Genomic DNA, 21,357 nt, shown 5'->3' on the forward strand with positions numbered 1-21,357 from the left:
TTGCTATGTAGACCAGGGTAGCTTCAAACTCAACAGAGATCTGCCGGCCTCTGCCTAGGGTTAAAGGCAAGCATCACCACACCCAGACTTCATGAACTTTTTTTTTTAACTGTATTTCATGTGCATTGGTGTGAAGGTGTCAGATCCCCTGGGACTGAAGTTACAAACATTATTATTATTATTATTTTGGTTTTTCAAGACAGGGTTTTCTCTGTAGCTTTGGGGCCTGTTCTGGAACTAGCTCTTGTAGACCAGGCTGGCCTCGAACTCACAGAGCTCCGTCTGCCTCTGCCTCCCGAGTGCTGGGATTAAAGGCGTGCGCCACCACCGCCCAACTACTTCATGAACTTCTTAAGAGAACGTCTGGTGCCCACTAGCTTCTGACTCTCAGGCTGCACACACTCTCAGCTCTCCTCCCTCTGCCTACTCCAGGCTGCCCTCTGCCCGCCCTACCCCGCCCTCTCCAACCTCTAAATGGTACCAAAGGAATGTGAAGCTTTCTTACTGCGGGTTCTTTCTTAAATACTTGACACAATTAACCTACTGTTTCCTCCTTTCCTGGGTGCAAATTCTTTGGCTTCTAAGGCGCCACCTTCAGCTGGTTCTTGCTGACCTACCCTGACTTTTACCTTCCTGAGGCTGGCTTCCTCCCTTAGCCCCAAGTCCTAAACACTGGAAGTCCCCAGCATTCTGAATTTGCTTCCCCAGATTGCTTGGGTTCAGTTATTCAGCCCTTGATATCTATGAGGTCACCATCCCTGCATTCACCAACCTCACCTCAAACATAAAACAGCCACTTATGCGGTGTTTACACTGTATGAAGTAATGCAAATAATACAGGAGTGGTTTTAAGTATAGGAGAGGCTATGAGAGATTAAATGCAAATGCTGTGCCATGTTCCACACGGGACTTGAGCACCAGAGGACTTTGGTGTCTGCCGAGGACTCCTGGAACCAGTCTCCCAAAGACAGAGCCATTCTGTGCGCTTTATACTGACCGTCTGTATGGCCCTACATTTTAACATAGGCAGTCCAGAGCCCATTGTCTTCCTCATATCCCTGCGCCCCATTGACTTCCATGTTTTATTGTTGTCTGCTCAATAGCACATTCACAAGAGCTTGAAATCTGAGGCTCAGCCTCTTTATCTTCCTATCTCCATATGAGCCAATCGCCACATCCTGCCCTCACATAGACACCCCCAAGCCCGCTCTTTGTCTTTCTATCTCCCATATGAGCCGATCGCCACGTCCTGCCCTCACGTGGACACCCCCATGCCCGCTTTTTATCTTCCTATCTCCCATATGAGCCAATTGTCACGTCCGGCCTGCACGCCCTGATGCCCGCTCTTTATCACTTTGGTGTCTCACATTCAGATTTCTCTTTTCTTTAATTGAAGATAGTTTTTTTCATACAATCTATTGTGATTATGGTCTCCCCTCCCCTAATTCCTCCCAGAGCTTCCCCAACTCCCCACACACCCAAATCTACACCCTTTCTTTCTCTCATTAGAATACAAACAGGCACCTAGAAAATAATAAGAGTAGAATAGACTAAAATCAACCAGATTAGAACAAGACAAACTAACAGAAGAAAAAGAGCCAAAGAAGAAACACAAGCAGCACATATAAATGTAGAAACAGACATGTTCCAACACAATTTAAAAACACAAGACATAATAGATAAACACACAACCATAATGTATAAGCAAAAGGCCTTTAAGGTTTAAAAAAAAAAAAAAAAGCCCAGACAAAGCACTGTGAGTCAATAAAACACTCCATAAAAAATACTGAGTTTGTTTTGTGGTGACCATCTACTGCTGGACATCAGGTCTGCCCTTCAATGTGGCTTGAGACGCCCTGGGAAAAAACTGATTTCTCATTTGTAAGCAGTTATCAATAGAGATAGCTTCTGGGGCCCACTCGCCCTTCTTTGCCGAGCTCATCTGGCCCAGCCCTGTGTGGGCCTTGTGCATGCTGCCATAGTATGTGTACCTGTCCTACTGTGTGTAGGCCGTCTGGTTTCCCAGGGGCTCTCCATCCCCTCTGACTCTTAGAGCTGCCCGCCTCCTCTTCAACAGGGTTCCCTGAGCCCTGAGGGGAAGGCTTTGATGGCAACATCCCCTTTGGGACTGAGTGTCTAAGGTCTCTAACTCTTTGCACATTGTCCAGTTGTCGTCTATATTTGCCTCATCTGTGCAGGAGGAAGCTTCTCTGATGATGGCTGAGCAAGACAGATCTATGAGTATAGCAGAATGTCCTCAGGAGTCATTTTATTGCTACATTCCTTTAGCTAAACAGTAGTATCTGGTTTTCCCCTTCGTCCCAGACCCATCTAGCCTCAGGTTCTTGACCACCCAAGAAGTGTCAGGAATGGGTTCCATTTCATGGAGTGGGCCTTAAATCCAGTCAGAGAGTGATTGGTTTCTCCCACAGACTTTGTGCCACTGTTGCAGCAGTATATCCTGTAGGCAGGTCACCACTGTAGATGTCAAGGTTTGTAGCTGGGCTGGTGTTTACCATTCTCCTCTGGTGGTCACAGAGTTCTTTCCAGAACCATGAGCACTAGTCCGTAGAGTGGTGAAGGCTCTAGGTAGGCACCACTTCATTCCCTCTGGGTTCAGTGAGTTGTGTAGGTGTTTTCTTCAGCAATAGGGCCTTACTGTCAGTTTATGGAGAGAAACCAATAGCCTTGGGAATAGCCTAGGTTGTTTGGGACTCTCCAAGGGGTCCCTTTAGTCAACAACTCAATTTGATATAACTCAGTCCCAGAAACGGAGGTTTCATTTAGTGATCTGGGGGATTTGCTCCCCCTCGTTATTTGTGATTCCATTTAGATGCCTTTGTGATATGTTCATGTTTTGAGAAGCCTCTACTGTAGTAGATTTCTCTACAACCCCTCAAATAGCTCTTCATTTTCGCTGTCCCTCCCTGTATTTTTCCCCTTGCCACTTGATCCTCCCATTCCAGTCCCCCCACCCCTTCCATCCATAATCATCCATTGTATTTACCCCTCCCCACTAGTACCTTACTGTGAACCTAACCCCCGTGGTTATATGGATGGTAGTCTTCTTATCGAAGACTTAACAACTAACATCCAAATATAATTGAACATTTAACATTTAATTACTTGTCCTTAATTAACATTTAATTCCTTGTCCTTTTGGTCTGGGTTACATCACTCAAGATGATTTTTTACTAGCACTATTCATTTATCTATGAATTTCATGGTTGCATTTTTATTTTTTTATTTTATTTATTTATTTATTTATTTTGGTTTTTCGAGACAGGGTTTCTCTGTGGCTTTGGAGCCTGTCCTGGAACTAGCTCTGTAGACCAGGCTGGTCTCGAACTCACAGAGATCCGCCTGCCTCTGCCTCCCGAGTGCTGGGATTAAAGGCGTGCGCCACCACCGCCCGGCTCATGGTTGCATTTTTAATAGCTGAGTAATATTCCATTGTGTAAATGCACAGTATTTTTTAAAATCCATTCTTCCATTGATGGGCATCTAGACTGTTTCTAATTTCTGGCTGTTACGAGTAGAGCAGCAATGGCTGGTCCAGATTCTTTAAATTATGATTTATTTTCTTTTATTTGTTTGTATGTGCCTGCATGAGTTTCTGTGCACCAAATGCATGCAAGTGCCCACTGAGGCCAGAAGGGTACGCTGGATGCCCTAGAACTTGAATTATAGGCAGTTGTAAATAACCTAAGAAACAAAGAAGCCTGGGTCCTTTGCAAGAGCAGCGTTTGCTCTCAAGTACTGAGCCATCTCTCCAGTACTTCATCCAGATTCTTAAGCCATTTCTTGACGGTCCCTGTTAAATTCATTCTCCATCCCACCTTAGGTATATGTCTATGTATGGTAATATCCCCTAGGAAAATATCCTTCAGCATCTCTCCATTGCCCACATACTGCTCCTGATTCCTTCATTCCAATCCTACGTGGTCCAGCCCATGCCCGCCTCTCCAGACTTACATTCCCTGCTCGGTACTCGTAGTTCCCAGACCACATCATCCTAAGTGTTGACTGTTTCTTTTGCCTGCAATTACCCTAGACTGGGCAGCAAATTTTTTAGTTCTTCACAGTCTTGCTCAAACGTTATCTCCTTGGGCTGGTGCACTCAGGAAATGCTTCTATATATCGTGCTCGCAGCTCACATGGGACTGTGAAAGCCTCAAGGATAAGAACTATCTTCTATTCATCTCTGTGTTCTCAGTGTCTTCCTGGGGCACAGAGCACACACCCTTAGATAAACGAATATCAGCTTTTCTCTCCGAACTGACTTCCCTAGTAGAACCCAAAGTTTGATGCTTAAAATGAAACCACTACCTTCCCCTTTGGTGATGTATTATCCATCTATAAGATTATGGCCACAGCAGCAAGATTGAAAAGATTTCATGACCATTTCTCCTGAAAGGGCTTGGACTGTTTTGTTTGCATTAATAACTAAACCCAGGTTGCTACAAGCATGATGAGATTTTCCCTTTCAGTGGAAAGTGGGCAGGGAAAGGGACTGCCAGGAACATGGTGCTTACCTCTGTTTTCTGGGTTATAATGAAAATAAGTAAACAGTAGACAGAAGCAATAAATTAAGAAGATAGGACTGACATCCAGCCTGGGTGCTCCTTTATGTTTCACTCCCTTGAGCAAAGGTCCTCCCAGAGGCCTGTCTCCTTGTCTCAAAGAGGCAGTGCGAATGGTCCTGGGGTTGCACAGACCGTTCCCTTCACACCCATTGAATAGACTCACTTTGCTCTTGCATCTGTGCTTGGCCATAGGCAGGCAAACCAGGTATAGCTTGTAAGCTAGCATGTTCAGTGCGCTGGATTCTGTTCTGACTGCACCATGATGACCACGGTGATTCGAAGACACCATAGACTCGTGTAAACAATGTTCACATAGAACACTCTTCTAGGCTGTCCAGGAACTAGAAGAATAATAAATTATGGTATAAGCTCAAGAGAAGCTCCAATGCAATAGAGCTCTCCATTCATGGGAGGCAAAATGTATTCTTTAATTGAAATTTTCATTCATGTTGAAACAATCCAACAGGCAGTCACTAATAGACCAACCCAGACCATTTGAGAATTTGTCTTATTACTTATGGTTAAGTTTAAATGGAAATAAATACCAGAACCACATATTTGTCCTCACTGAAGGCTGGCTTCCCTCACACCTGAATTTCCGAGCAGTTTTGGCAGAGTTGGAATATGTCTGGTGTGTGGTGTGTTCTCTTTCCTGCAGGAGTCAAACCTGAGAGAGGCGATGCTGTCTTCCGTCTCCACATGGATGCTTCATCCAGTCCGTGTGCTTAGAGGGTTAGCATTGTTTACTCCACCTTACATGAAATAATTCCCAAACCAATGCTAGATCACGCCGTGAAGAAGCACATTGCCTCACAGAATTTCCCTCTATAACGCTCTACACCAGTGGATCTCAACCTTCCTGACGCAGTGATCCTTTAGTACAGTCCCTCACATTGTGGTGACCCCAGCCACAAAATCATTTTCTTTGCTACTTCATAACTGTTATTTTGCTGCTGTTATGAATTGTTATGTAAACACCTCTGTTTTCCAGTGGTCTTAGGTAGCCCCCATGAAAGGATCATTGACATACACCTCCCCAAGGGGTTGCAACCCACAGGCTGAAAACCACTGTTCTATAAGATGCAGGATGATCTGTAGACAAGATGATTGAGATTATACCCGACGTTTCTCACTGCCTCCAATGATGATAATTTTGACATTAGGTTAAGAGCTAATTAGTATACTTTGGAAGAACAAAAGACATAGAGACCACTGAGCTGGAGGCAGTGCCCATGTAAACTCTAGGTAGGCATTACCACCCTTCTGTAATGCTAGCACATAGGGCACACACACAGGGGAGCCCCAGAGCAAGCTGGCTATCTGAACTGACTGAGTTGATGAGCCCTGGGTTCATATTTAAGATAGAGTGTTATCGATGAAGGCACTCAATATTAACTTTTGGCCAAAACACTCACACATGAGAACATACATACACACGTGCACACACATACACATCCAAAGGAAAAAAAAAAACTAAAGAAATACATATCACTTATATTCATAATTTAAAAGTTCAGTAAGTACAATTAATAATTATAATAAAGATTATACCTTTTAATTCGGTTTTTATAGCACTTAGAGATCCATAAGAAACTTTAGCAGGAAGCACGGTGCCCCCATTTGCCCCTGGCCCTCATACACGTACATCTCTACCATGTCAACACCCCAGAGGGTAGACCATCTGTTCCTGTGCAAAGCGCACAGTGTACATTACGGCTCGGCTTTCTATTCCAATTTGTGCCTTTGACAGGGGTCTAATGACACAGATAACCACCATGGCACACACACCTGTTTCACTGCCCTGAAAGCCCTCAGTTAGACATCCCTTCATCTCCCTAGTTTCTGGCAACCATGGGTCTTTTTGCTATCGCCATAATTCTAACTCTTCCACGGTGCTTTCTAATTAGAATCACAGTTTACAGGCTCTTCATATTGGCCTTCAACTCACTCAAGTTTCCTCCATGCCCCCCCCCCCCCCCGCCCCGTGTCTTTGTAACTCATTTCTAGTTATCAACATGCCATTGCCTGGTTGTATCATAGTTCAGCTTCCCATTCACCTGATATCTCGATTGCTTTCAAAGTTCACCGATGAGGACTGATGTGGCCGTAAACACCAAGTGCAAATTTACACATGGAAATAAATCGTAAAGCCATTTGGGTGGGCACCAAGTAGTATGGTTGCCGGATTGCAGGTTGTTTGGCAGCAAGAAACTGTTCAACTGTGTTCTGAAGGACCTGAGCCATTTCCATCCTCGCCAGCAATGACTGAGAGTTTCTCCCATCGCACCAACATTGTCTGTTTATATAGTAGTAGCTTGTGATGGTTTTAGTTTGCAATTAACATGTGATATTGAACACTTTATATTGTACTTTATTTCATTTTTATCTGTGTATGTGTGCGCACGCGTGTGCACCTGCACGTGATATAGTATCTGTAGGCCAGAAGACGGTTTCAGAGCCTATGGAGCTGGAAGTACAAGTGGTTGTCAACTTCCCAGTATGTGTGCTAGGAACTGAACTCAGGTCTTCAGGAAAAGTGACAGGACTCTTAGCCTCTGAGCCATCTCTCCAGCCCAAATACTGAGAACATTTCAATATTCCTACTGTGTCTCTCTTTCTGGGTAAAGATAATTCACCCGTTTTTAAACTGGGCCTTTTGTTTTCTTACTTTGGATTTCAGAGTTCTTTGTAGACTTTAGAAACTTCATAGGATGACTTTCATAAATGTTTTCCTCCGTTCTACTTTACCATCATATCCTCTGTAAGAGCAGATGTCTTAAATTCTATCACTTGACTGCACCTTTGATGTTGAATCCAAACAGTCACCATACACTCAAGGCCATCTAAATTTTCTCCTATTTTCATTCTTTAATCCTACAGTTGTATGTTTATATTTAGGACTGTGGTCCATTCTTTATTAGGAGTATAAAGTCTCTTTCTAGGTTGACTTCTTTTCATGTGATTATCTAGCAGTTTCAACACTGTTTATTGAAAGATTATCTGTTAGCTCTTACCATGCGCTTCTCCTTTGTAAAGGCTAGTTGACTGTATTTCTGGAATCTGGTTGACACTGTGCCTTGTCCCGTTGACCTGTTGGTCTACTTTTCTCAAAGCTCCTCCAACTTCACTGTTGTTTTTCATTGTAAATCTTGAACTGGGAGAGTGCCCGTCCTCCATTTCACTCTTCTCTGTCAAGAATGGGTTGGCAGTCCTGTGTCTTTGATCCCTCATTATAGCTTTTTTCCCTTAGATTTATTTTCTGTGTGTGGATATTTTGCCCACATGTATGTCCGTGCACTGTGTGCATGCCTGTTGCCTCTGAAGTTCAGAAGAGGATATTGGTTCCTGAAGAACTAGAATTACAGATGGTTGTGAGTTGCCACGTGGGTGCTGGAACTCAGACCTGGGTTGCAGGAGCAGCCAGCGCTCTAACCACTGAGCTGTCTCTCCAGCCCCTGTTGTCAGTATTGTTAAGGTGAGCCTTCTGGCATGCATGAAATAGTATTTCCTGATTTTAATTTGTTTTTCTCCCATGACAAACAAATGCTTAACATCTTTTTGTTTCCTTATTGGCCATTTGTATAATATCTTTTATAAGTGTACCTTCACAAAGTTAGATCGTGGAAAAAAGCAAGTTGTTTGGCTTACTGAATTTAAGAGTTCTTTGTGTATGATAGAGTGCTTTAGCAGATACTATATATAGAATTATGTAATGTTTCCTGCATATTTTCTTCAAATAGAGAAGCAATTTTAAGCGAAGACATAACTTTGAGTTTAGGTGTGTCTAAAAGACCCAGTCTATGAAGAAATATCTAGCTTCCACTTTCAAAAATAATAAAATGTCTCCATGTATCATGAATATAAAGTATATTTAAATGTATAGTATAAGACAGATGAGCTCTTTGATGTTCTTGTGCCTGTAGTAAATCAAAACCTTTTTCACAGAGTCAAATGATTTGTTTGTGCCTCCAGCCACAATGGAGGACCAAGTGTGCTAGAGAAGTGTATTGTATAAACAGCATGCCGTCCTTCCCTAAACAAACCATGGAAGAGCTGCCAAACGGGCACCAGGAATGCCTTTTAATTAACACACAGCTCTTAGGTGGGCGTGTTAGCAGGAAGACAATCTGCCAGTTGTAGCAGCAAATCCAAGAAAGCAGCAAAGTAGCTGTGGACACTCGGAGCAGCCTCTAATCCAGAACCAAGAGCTTATTTTGTTTGACCCCGTCAAACACACAGTCAGTGGGTAAACTGTCAGTAATGGAAAATGAAGTGAATCATCTCACTTGTATAACTCAGTACACGGTGGGATATACAGAGTAGAAGTAATTCCAATGCTGAGCACTGGAAATAAGGTATTGCCTGACTCCACCCGGGATAAGAAGAGACTGAATGAGGACCAAAGGAGAGGCAAGACTTTAAGAATGTCACAGTCATATTTACTTGACCAGATCCAGTGTGCGGTGCCTGCCAAGCCTGAGGGTTAGTCTTTTCTGGTGAGGATGTCTGTTGGTACTCAGTCAAGACGAGACAGTAAATGGGAGAGATGGGTTCGGAAACAGTGCAGGGAGTTCAGCTTTAGTCTTTGAACCTGAAAAGCCTAAAGGACTCCACAAACTGGCAAGAGCAATGGGTGGCTTGAAACGTAGCTCTGGGGTTCAGGGGAGATGGGCTGGAAGGAGACTGTGTGTCATCAGAGTCTGGGATACTGCGGGATGATAGGAGATGCTTCTGTATGTTCATGCACAGTAAAAGAAGATGCCTTCCGTTTCAATCCTAAAGACACATTGTTGTATATGCTCTATAAAGTCTGTATTTATACTTGTTAATATGTAAGGGGTCTGTGCTGTTTGTAATAATAGGAAGTGATAAGAGCATTCATAGTCTTAAATGCCAAGGATAATGTTACTGTTTTCTTAATTGCAGTCCATTGCTAAGAATAGGGCTTTGCTTAAAAGAAACTATATAATTTTGTAATTAGGAAGGCATTAGTAAAAAACAAAAAGTAAAATAACTAGAAACAACCTGTAGTAGTTTGAATGTAATTGGCCCCAATAAGCTCACAGGAAGTGGCAGTATTAGGAGGTGTGCCTTTGTTGGAATAGGTGTGGTCTTGTTAGACGAAGTGCATCACTATGGGGTGGGCTTTGATGTTTCATATGTTCAAGCTTCACTCAGTATGACACTCAGACTACTTCCTATTGCCTGTGGGTTCAAGGTGTAGTTCCTTCTCTACTCTCAGCTCCTTCTCCAGCACCATGTCTGCCTTCATGTCACCATGTCACACTGTGATGATAATATTTCCTTTTTGCCTACGCCATCCTACGATCCATCCCTAACAAACTAGGTGGTGTACTAGCCCTTATCCTCTCTATCCTAATCCTAGCACTCATAAGCCACTCAATTAAATGTTTTCCTTTATAAGAGTTGCTCTGGTCATGGTGTTTCTTCACAGCAATAGAAACACTAAGAAACCACCTGAGTGTCCACCAGCAAGAGAATAGATAAAACAGTTATATAGCTTCATAATACAAATACTCAGCGTGTAAAGTATGATGATTAGTGTTGTACTTCATAGCATAGATCAATCTTAAAAACATCCTGCTGAACTACAACAACAAAAAGTCATGCATTAAAAATGCCTACCTAGGGGCTGGAGAGATGGCTCAGAAGTTAAGCGCATCTGTTGTTCTTCAAAAGACCCATGTTTGGTTTCTAGCACCCATATAGTGGCTCATAACTGTAGTGACTCCAGTTCCAGGGGTTACAATGCCCTCTTCAGGTCTCTGCAGATACTGCGTGAATATGGTGCACATGTACACACTTAGATACTCATATAAATATAAAATATTTTAAGATGCATACTATATAATTCCATAACTATGATGGCCAAGAATAAGCAAAATTAGTATATGGGTGATAAAAGTCAATGAAAATGTCTCTGGAAGTTGATATTGTGATTGGTAGATTCAGCAATAAGGAGCACAGGAGACATTTCCAGTGTGAAGAAATATTCTTTATCTCTCTTAAAGATACTTATAGCAGCCAGAGCTCACTGAGTTGAAAATGCATAATCTATGCATACAAAAAAGTTATTAATCAAAAATGAGATTGTTGTTGGACAATGGTGGCACATACCTTTAGTCACAGTACTTGGGAGGCAGAGGCAGGCAGATATCTGGGTTTGAGGCCAACCTGGTCTATAGAGTGAATTCTAGGAACCCAGAGAAACCCTGTCTTGAAAAACAAAGAAACAAACAGCAGAAGAGCTTGTCAATCACTGAATGTACTTCCTTCCAAAACACCCCACCGAGTTTCAGAGTCATCTCTTCCTTCACAACATCAAATGTCCAGCCAGAGACCCATGACAACATTTCCAAAGCAGGAGTTCTAACACGGTTTAGATAGTTGGAGATATTTGAAATAAACACAAGAATATTAAGTAAACAAGCCATATGCACATTAATTCTAGGGACACTGAAAAGTTGAAAATGAAAGGGAAATTATTCAAGTATGATACATGTGGGGATAGAGTTTTATGGCCATAATAAATATCAAGTATGGATTCACCAAAAATGTGTGATCCTGTTGTTATCATTCATGACACGAGTGACCTTGGCACCACCTTGGGAGACCACTGTGGGTGAGAGACAGATGGAAACACCATCTTGAGTATAGAGTTTATTTAGTGGAGGGGAGAAAGAGGAGAGAAAGAGAAGAAAGAAGGGGAGAAGGGAGAGAGATTCTTCAGGTGAAATACAGACAGAAGGGGGGGAGGGAGGGGAGGTGGGAGACTCACCTGCCTTGGCAGGAAGTGGGAGACTGGGAGTGGGCGGGGCTTGTCTCTTCCACAGGTGAGAGGGCCGACCAGCAGATTACTACACCAGTAACACTGTATGTGGATCAGGCAAAGGGTGGGGATGGGGGTATAGAGAGGGAAAGAAGATGAATCGTCAGCTTCTAAAGAACAAATTCAATACAGAATTAACCAAACTGGAAGGACGTGAAGTCATGGTATGAAAATGGTTTTGGAGATAAATGCCAAATGTTACAAGAACTTCCAGAAGAGCGGCACAGATACAAGGAGTGACAAGTGACTCTTAATCCCCACGCAAACTTAAAAAGAAGAAAGAAAGAAAGAAAGAAAGAAAGAAAGAAAGAAAGAAAGAAAGAAAGAAAGAAAGAAAGAAAGGAAGGAAGGAAGAAAGAAAGAAAGAAAAGGAAAGAAAGAATTAACACAAAATAATAAAGGTGTTGGCCAAGAGTTTTCAGGGAATCAAAACTTAAGAATGAATGAAGTTGGAGGCTGTTCTCAGCAGTTAAGAAGTAAAAGGATGGGGAATGCCGGGACACTGTAAACCAAGGTGAGAGACGGGATTGGAGGACTTGATACCCTGCTTGTTCATCAGAATTAGAATGGACTCAGAGAGGCAAACAGGTGAGAGAATTTGAAGCAGAAACAAGGCCAAAGAGTTCATTTTGAAGAACAAAAGGACCGTCTTTCCCTTGGAAGCAGCCAGCACAGCAAGGTAAACAAACAAGGAGAAACAATTTAAGACAAAGGAAAGGAAAATTACAGGAATGCACGCCTGCTAGCGTCCTCTTTTTCCTTCCCAGCGGAGGTAGAAGTGAAGCTTTGGTGGTCTCGAGCCTTGTGGGGGAAGTGGGGACGGGCGGGGACAGGGGGCTGGAAGAAATTCTGCTGGGTCTCAGTTTTGAGAGTCTAGCTGAGGATGGAAAGCAACTTTATTAGTTGGCACATGCTGCCACCACAGAATACCAGCTACTGGACAGCTTAACGGTGGGTTACTTACTTTCCGCAATTCAAGAATTTGGTTGTTGATGACCTCCTTCCTAGAGACCTCTGTCTCCCCTTGTGCTGAAGCAGGAGAGTGCATGCACACCCTGTGTCTTCTCTTACAGGGACATTAATCCCAGGGGTCAGCTTTTCTCCCTTATGGCCTTACTTGACCGTAGTGACATTATTATTTTTTTAAAAATGGGTAGTCCATATACGGCAGTTCTGCTGAACTTGTTCATCTTGGGTTTCATGGTCTAAGTTGTTGATAATGACTCACCAGATCTCTTCCTCAAGAGGGCTCCAGATCTCATTACAGATGGTTGTGAGCCACCATGTGGTTGATGGGAATTGAACTCAGGACCTTTGGAAAAGCAGGCAGTTCTCTTAACCGCTGAATTCAGTGACGTGGGGTGATGGCTTCAACATACAGGTTTGTGGGAAGACGGAGCGTGAATCACTCACTGTGCTGTGAATTGTTTTCCCATGTGTAATCACTGCTGCAGAGCAGGAGCGAAGACAAAAATAAAAGCGTGCCTGAAGGGATCTGTAACCGGACGGGCTCGACAGAGCGGGCAGTGGACAATGAGGATGGGCCAGGTGAAAGGATGGTTAAAATTGTCCTGCGCACGCGTGGTTTCTAAGAAAAGGAGGAGGCAGGAAGCGCCTGGGTTTAGAGCAGGAAAGGGCTGGGGATTGGAAGGCTCTCTGATCAGAAGGCTAGAGAACGCATTGAAACTATCTTAAATCATTCTGTAGCACACTTTCTGGAGACGCTGCAATGCCCTGCAACATAACTGGTTGATTCTACGCTTTCAAGTTTACCGAAAGTAAAGAAAGGTTAGCAGACTAGGAGAAAGGTATGCACCCTTAGTAAATCATCACATTTTCCTTTTTTTTAGACGACTTAATACGTTGAACAAGTGCGCCTCAATGAGACTTGATGTGAACTTCCAAAGGAAAAAGGTGGGTGCAGCTCTCAGAGACCGTGACCACACCAACAAAGCATCCTGTATTCACAGACTGAAAAAACATGCGGGGCTTGGAGAGCTGGCTCAGTGGTTAAGAGCACTTGCTGCTCGTCCAGAATGTGGGAGTTTAGTTCCCAGCACACATGCGATTGCTTCAGGTCCAGGGGATCTCATGCTCTCTTCTGGCCTCCATGGATGTGTGAACGCACGCGTGTGCACATACACACACCGGCGCACACACACAACTCTTGGAAGGAAAGAAGGGAGGGAGGGAGGGAGGGAGGGAGGGAGGGAGGGAGGGAGGGAGGGAGGGAGGGAGGGAGGGAGGGAAGGGAAGGGAAGGGAAGGGAAGGGAAGGGAAGGGAAGAAGAGAAAGAAAGAAAGAAAGAAAGAAAGAAAGAAAGAAAGAAAGAAAGAAAGAAAGAAAGAAAGAAAGAAAGCATTGAACCAAGGCAAAATTCTCACATGCCCACCTGTTAGAATTTTAAAAACGACCGAGAATGACCTTGGCAGGTTTGAGCCAAAGGGTCCCACGCCTGCAAACAGTGCTCACGTGGAGAGTTTTGTTGGGAGGGGAGAAAAAGAAAGTGCAGAGCAGCATGAGAAGAGGGGTGGAAGGGGAGAGGAAGAGGGAGGGAAGGAGGGAGGGGGCTTGGCGCATGTGCAAGCCAGCTTTGCCAAGGGAAAGGGACACTGTAGGATGGCATTGTCAGGACCCTGGACTGGCCAAGGTTCCCAAGGGGCCTGGCCAGGTTATGCTTAAATTCTAACACACCCCACCATCTGTTTCCTTTCCAAATATCCCATCTTATTCCCACTAGCATGAGTAAGCCTGTCATAAGATCATACGGAGAGGTGGATTTAGCAATTTCATTGTTTTGGCTTGTTTTAGCAGTTTGGTTGTTGATGTTTTTTTATCAAAAGGTTCGGGCGAAGAAATGAATATGTCAGTTCTTTGACATCCCCTTTCAGAAGGGTGGCAGCTGTAACTGGCAACCCACGTGTGACTCCAGGTACTCCAGAGCGATTAGTGGATTATGAGATTCAGGGAAAGGCTGATGGGGCCATGCCATGTAGCTTCCAGCTGGTTCTAAGTCACATTTTCTTTTAAGTACATGTCTGTTCTTTGGCAGATTCATTTGGCAGTGGGGTACAGGAGTTGGGGGACAGTGCGACTCCAGGCCACTCTCCCCCACTTTAACAGTTACTACGATCCCTGCTTCTCACAGGACATCTTGCAGACTGTTCTCTTCATTTGTACAAGAGTGGACATTTCAGTTTGGAAAGGAAGCGGCAAAGCGGGGGTGTGGCTCGGTGGCTGAGCACTTGTGTACAATATTCTGGGCCCAAGATTCATTTGGATGCAGTACAGAAAGAACAAAAGAAGAGAAAGATGAGGGAGGAGAGGGAAGGGGAGGAAGGAACGACAGATTTAGCATCCATAAGGAACCTAAAATCAATAGAGTCTAAAATCCCTTTTTGTTTTTTGGGTTTTTGTTTTTGTTTTTTTGTTTGCTTGCTTATTTGTTTGTTTGTTGGGTTTTTTTTTTTTTGTCTAAGTTTTTAGAGACAGAGTTTCATGCAGCTAGCCTTGAACTTGCAGTGTAATCAAGGCTGGCTTTGAATTCCTGATCCTCCTGCCTCTGCTTCCCAAGTGCTGAGTTGACAGATGTGAACCAATACTTAGAAAATCTAAATTGTTCAAGTGCGCTTATGACCGTCAAAAGTTTTGGATTTCAGGCAGGAATGGATTCCATAGTTTCTGACTAAGCAATAAAGCCAATGAGGACATTCCAAAATCAAATACAACCCAAGTCCAACATGCCGAACACTCCTGGACCTGAGCATTGTGGGTAATAAAATGTGCTTCATTGATGACCAACATCTAGGGACTCTGCTCATTACATTATCTCATTTGCATGGAGCGTCTCTGCGGTCTGCACAAAGAAATTAAGCCTGGCATGTGCTCAGAGCCCCCGGGAGAGTCACACGGATGGCTTATGACCTCAACAGTGTCCTTAGGAGCGACTTATTTCCCTAACCAAGGCTCTGCCTCCTTGCCTTGCTCTGTCTCCAACCTCACGGACTTGAAAGTTCAGGATTAAATCACAGAGGACTTTTTTCATGTTGTGTCTCCATGTGTAGTCAGTCGAATCTGGGGTTGTTTTTGAAGCAAAGAGAGTATCCTTTATTCCGGCTTGCACGGAGCAACAATTACCCCTAATGCATTTTGACTCACCCTGGAGTTCCCTAACTCTTTAAAACCAACCCCCCAGGTTTCTACTCAGAGGCAGCGCCCCTCAAAGACTCTTGACTTCACCTTCAAAGCAGTTTGGGATTGGAGCCAGAACCAAGGATTTCAGCTGAGGAGGTAGAAGAGTGGAAAACAATATCCAGAGTGATATTCAAACATGAGGGAGTTATTCAGGCCACAGAGAAATCTGAAACATGGGAACAGACCTCCCGACAACTGCCTGCGCAAGTAGACCCCTTGAGAAGTGCCCTTACTATTTGAGCATGTGGGTCAGATGTTGTTTTGATTATAACACATGGTTCTTATTAAACCACATACAGCCCTTCTCGTGAGTCTAAAACAAGGGTCCTTAGGTGGCTGGCCTGTGGAGATCTCTCACAAAAGAGACTGTCACAAACTAATGGCCCATGTTGTTTCCCACAATGTGAAGTGATGGGGTTTTTGCTGTCGCCTGCTTTTCAGACCCCTCAGGCAGGATAGCCATGACGATGTTCTCCCGGCTCTCCGTGCAGCCTCCACAAAAGCCACTCTCTCAATTCGTTACCTCGGTATTCTGGCAGGCTTGGGACATTTCTTGTGTTAGCCGCAGTGGTGCATGCCCATTCGCTCCCCGCTTAGTCATGGGGGCCTCACAAATACGTGCACGTGAATCTAATAGCAAATTAAAGACTCAGAGGCTGAGTTTCCAAATAAAAACATTCCAACACGTGGTCTCCCCTCACTTGCCAGTCTCAATCCTGGCTACCATGCTGGATAGCAGCACCCCGTTCTGAGATCCAGCCCTGGCATAAACTGTAGCCTGGTCCTTTGTTTTATAACCAAACAAAAGCACTTTTTTGAATAGAGACTGGGACTAGGCCAAATGATATGGGGGGAGGGGGAGACTCGAGAATCCAGTGCCCATGGAGCTCCAGCCACCTTTGGACATAGATAGAAAGTGAGTAACAACAAGAATCAAGGAGCTGAGACAGCGGTGTCCCATGGCTGTCCTCTTTTCAAGAAATCTATGAAACAGAATCTTCATCTTCAATCTGCAAGAGTCATTGACTTGAATTGTATGGTCCATACATACCTCAGCCATCCACGGCCACATTACTCTCTTGGAGGTGGGTGGACCTATGGGAAGGCTCTGTGGGCTTGCATGGCAGCCAGGGTGACTAGCTAATACTGACATGGTATCTCTCTGGAAGGTCCTGTGCTCCATGTTAAAGATGAACAAACTCAGCAGGTCAGTCAGTTGCCCGAAAACCACACACACAAAAAGCAGGGATGAGATTTGAACCCAACCACTTCTTCACCTTTTCGAAGATTTTGGGAATTATTCTGGACCCTAAAAGTGTGTCAGTCCCTTGGCCCAAGGCATACAGACAGTGCACTGATCTTACCACAGATGCGTGTCTTGCCGTCAGTACGAAGGTCCACAGTTTATTGTGCCTGTCTGTGGAAATTAAGTTTGAAGATTCGATGAGCTGAGCCAAGGGATGAAAATAGAAGTCCGAAAATAAATGACAGTACTGAAGCTGGGTTCCTGTTTGGCTTGGTGTCTGTTCTGCTTATATACACGTCACATGACCCCTGCCCTCATGTGGCGGCTCTTGACCCTCACTGTACCTGAGCTACAGACTCACCAGAACCCTAATGAGAGGCGTTTCTAAAATGGGGACTCTCCAGCAGTTGGATTGGTTCCTAAGCCTGCCCACCAACCAAGTTAATGGAAGTCGCATCTTGAGCTTCTAAATGTCTGTACAACTGTGGACTATCCTCCTGTCCCAGCTGCAGATGTGTGTGGCTCCCCTAACCTGTTTTGTTTTGTTTTTATAAAAAACCCGTTTCTCAGTTTCCAGTGGCATCCATGCCTAAGGAATATGTAATTTTAGTAAACAATGTTCTCATTTAGAAAAAAGCCAAACACAGGAGGCTCGTCCAAACTAAGAACAAGGCAAAACCAAGTTCCCTGTTCTTGGACAAATGTCACTACGGACTAATCCATGCTAGCATCATAATGACATTGAATGGCCCTGGGTGGCCTGTGAGGGAACAAGTTCTCCAGAAGAAGGCACCCACTAAATCATGACCAAAGGTGGAAAGCCACGCAGAAACCATGAGTAAAACCTTCAGGCCAGAACCTCCCCACCTGGATGCCAAGGGCATTACTGTGTTCCCACAACTGTGACAAGGGGCCCAGTTTCCACCCTCCCCCCGGGACATTGACTTCCACGCCCCATGTCTCCTACCAAATCAGCCCTTCCTGGCAGCTGTAAGCAGCAGAGGCAAGGAAGAGGAAATGAACACAGTGGCCACCATCCCAGTGGCTGGGGAATGTGAACAGACGTGACTTGCAGATAACATGTGGATGTCTTAGCATCCTCTGAGTTGGGAAGGGTCTTCTGTGGTGTTTTCCAGCCTCCCACCCAGCCACTACAGGATCCCCTTCTGAGAGCATCCCCGACAATTCCCTCAGCGGGCAAACTCTTTAAATCGAAAAGACTTCTTATAAAAAAGAAAAAATGCGCCAGGCAGTGGTGGCGCATGCCTTTAATCCCAGCACTTGGGAGGCAGAGGCAGGCGGATCTCTGTGAGTTCGAGACCAGCCTGGTCTACAAGAGCTAGTTCCAGGACAGGCTCCAAAACCACAGAGAAACCCTGTCTCGAAAAACCAAAAACCAAAAAAAAACAAAAAACAAAAAAAAAAATGGCTGGTAAACCTGAAGCTACTGCTTTTCTCAGGAGAAGCATAGAAAAAGGCTTTTTCTTTCTCACCACAGCTCTGCTCTGCCTTCTAGGGCACAGGCTGGAAAGCTGCTGCTTCTGTTTTTATAAATAAAGTTTTATTAGAACACAGTCACACTCAGCAGAGTGGAACTGATTCTCCAACAGAGACCACATGTCCTGTGAGCCTAAACTACTTATAGCTGACGTTTCACAGAGACCATATCTGGAAGAAATTTCCTCGAGTGCCTGTGTGATGAACTGCCTGTATGTTTTAGTTCCTCTGCCAGTCAACACTGACATTTTTGTAAATTTTAATACAAATGAATTGTCAGATATATGAATTTTAAGAAATAAACAGAAAATATAAGAATAAATGTTTTTAGTATTAGATATGACCAGCACAAAGTTGCCTTCTAATTAAAAAAAAGTAGAGTGGGTATTAAGAAATATAGAATGGAAAGTGTGCATGATAAATATGCATTATTATGCTGGTAACTTCTTGTTCTTTATCAATATTAATAGCAGGAATCTAGCTCCCTGTGTTAAATGCCGTGTGCCCACTGTGAACAACACCGAGTCTATAAGGTGTTTAATATGTCTGAGCCTTGTGTTTGTAATCTAGTTAGGCCGGTCGGCCACGGTACTCAAAGGGAATGCCAGACATGTAAAGTCTTTCTTGTGCTGTTCTGTATCAGCCATCCTAAAGAAATTGGCCTTATGCTCAACAGTGGAATGAGATTTTAGCATCATTTCAAAGCTTAGGCTATTCCTTCAGATGTTACCACTCAAAATGAAGTTAAGTAGTGCTGTATTTTCAAAGTCCATGTTTCCCCATTAGCCATAGCCTGAAATTATGAGGCTACAGATGTATGACGTGTCTGTGGAAAACAATGGGTCACACATGATACGTTGTAGATTATAGCAGGTAGACTCAATACCTGAGGGCCTCTTCTTGCCTCCACTGGCACCAGACAAATGCAGTGCTCGTACATACATGCAGATGAAACACTCATACACATAAAGGAAGAATAAATCAGTCACTTTGAAAGGGATAGAACTGCACATCATGCAATTTCAGCTTCTTCACAGGACATCCTTCAGTCCCAGGCCCCTTACTCCTTACCCAAGATGCTACCGAAGAAAGTTGTTTAGATTTGATTTCTTCTCAGAGTTCTGAATATTTATTCATATGAAAAGGCATATTGGAGATGGGCCCAAGTCCTACATGAGATGTATTTGTTTGCACCTGTACCGTTATTCATAATTTGCAGCTGATTTACTGCAATATTTTCAGCAACTTTGTGCATAAAGCGACCTATGTGTGGATGTCTCTGGGTGCTGGAAATTGAACTCTTGTCATTTTAATTATGAGTCTGAACCGTGAACAACTGAACTGTCTTCAACCGTATGAAGCCAGGTTTCGTGGCATACAGCTTTCCGTTTGTATTGTCATGTTAGCCTCCAAAAGATTCATCATGCATAGATCTCAGAGTTGGTGTATGGGGCCAGTACTCACCCTGGGTCTATGACTGTCATAATCGGTTCTATCACTTTGAAATTTAAATAGCTTTGTCACATATAGCTGCATTTAGTTCTGTTTATGAACTAACATATATACAGCTATATACGTATGTATGTTATATATGTTCTGTCGTCTTTTATATTTGTGATGGAGAAAACTGATTCTTGAGGAGGGTACCCAACTTAAGATCCTTCGGGCATGACCTCATGCCATCTTTGGGTTTTAAAAGCACGAATTCTCCCTGTTTTGAACAGTGCTTAAAGCGGGCATGACCTTAGAGCACACCTCCAGAAATCCCTTCTTCAGCTGTTCCCTGTCTTTTGATCATGTCTCAGTGGTGTGACCCTTTCCACTCACAAACCCTCTCAGCATCCAGCACAGCTAGCCACCTCTTCCCAACAGCATCCTACCAGACTTTTATCTGCTGACTTGCTGAAGTTCTCACGTTCTGTGTCCATAGTGTTTCTGTAATACGCTAAGCCATTCCGACTGGAAAGTCAAGTCAGTTTGAAGTGTTTTTTTCCCTATACACATGTTCAGCTCTCTAGAGCTCCACATGACAATTCAAGATAAACACAAACTGTTTCTAGCCCCAAAAGAAAGGACCAACCAGTGCAATGTGATAATCTCTGAAACTGTCGGTATACTACCAGTCCGGCTACGGAGTCTGTCGTGTACCTGATACTTGACCTCGTCCCAAGCATGTGAAGGAAACTTACACTTTGAAACAATGTTTGTTTGTTTGTTTTCAACACATTGTAGGTCAGGACTATGTGGCACATTATTAAATAAATTTGTGAATTGATGCTCAGCATTTTTTAGATAGACTAAACCAGACTACAGGTTGAATATTCCTTATCCGAAGTGATTAGACTAGCAGTGATTTATATTTAGATATTTGCATATGCATAATGTATATGTTTTATATATGTATTGTTACATATGTATATTGTATTATATGTAGTATCTATCCTATATGGGAATGAGAGCAAAATCTAAGCATGAAATTAATTGATAGTTCATAAACATAGAAAGAATGTCTTGTGCATACGACCTTAGGGCAATTGTGTACAATTTTAATGTGCTTGCATTTTTTTTTAAACTACAACCCATTACAGGTGTGAAATTTTTATCTGCAACATCGTGTTGGTGCTTGCAAATGTTTGGATTTTAGAGCATGTTAGCACTGACTGTTTTGGATTGGGAATAAACGAGTGAAGGAAGGTGGACAGGATAACACTGTGCGAGGGTGTAATACGGTTGCATCTTCTCTGCAGTGCTGGCAAACACCGTTCTCACCCCAGTCCCCATCAGCAGTTTTAAAGACGCAGCATGGGGCTGCCTTTGACTGTTCTCTGCCCTGAGTGCTAATGATAATAGGTGCAGTTTTCATTTTACTTGGCTTAGCTCTCCCCCACACCCCTTCGGTTTTGTTTGTTTGCTTTGGTTCAAAGAACTTAATTGCCACAGAATATCCTTATACTGTTCCTCTTTCTCAAGGAGTCTGCCATTTT

The 21,357-nt window shown here is 43.6% G+C and overlaps 1 protein-coding gene across 5 annotated transcripts in view; it reads left to right on the forward strand.

Annotated features, from left to right (window-relative positions):
* Stard13 (StAR related lipid transfer domain containing 13) overlaps positions 1 to 21,357 on the forward strand; it is a 207,328-nt gene that overhangs the window by 157,066 nt on the left and 28,905 nt on the right. For all 5 annotated transcript variants that reach the window (XM_057764146.1, XM_057764149.1, XM_057764145.1 and 2 more), the window contains exon 4: positions 13,287 to 13,350. In XM_057764146.1, coding sequence (XP_057620129.1) covers positions 13,287 to 13,350 — 64 coding nt within the window. The remainder of the gene's footprint in view (positions 1 to 13,286; positions 13,351 to 21,357) is intronic.

Source organism: Chionomys nivalis, chromosome 3 (genome assembly GCF_950005125.1).
Source record: "Chionomys nivalis chromosome 3, mChiNiv1.1, whole genome shotgun sequence".
Taxonomy (NCBI): Eukaryota; Metazoa; Chordata; class Mammalia; order Rodentia; family Cricetidae; genus Chionomys; species Chionomys nivalis.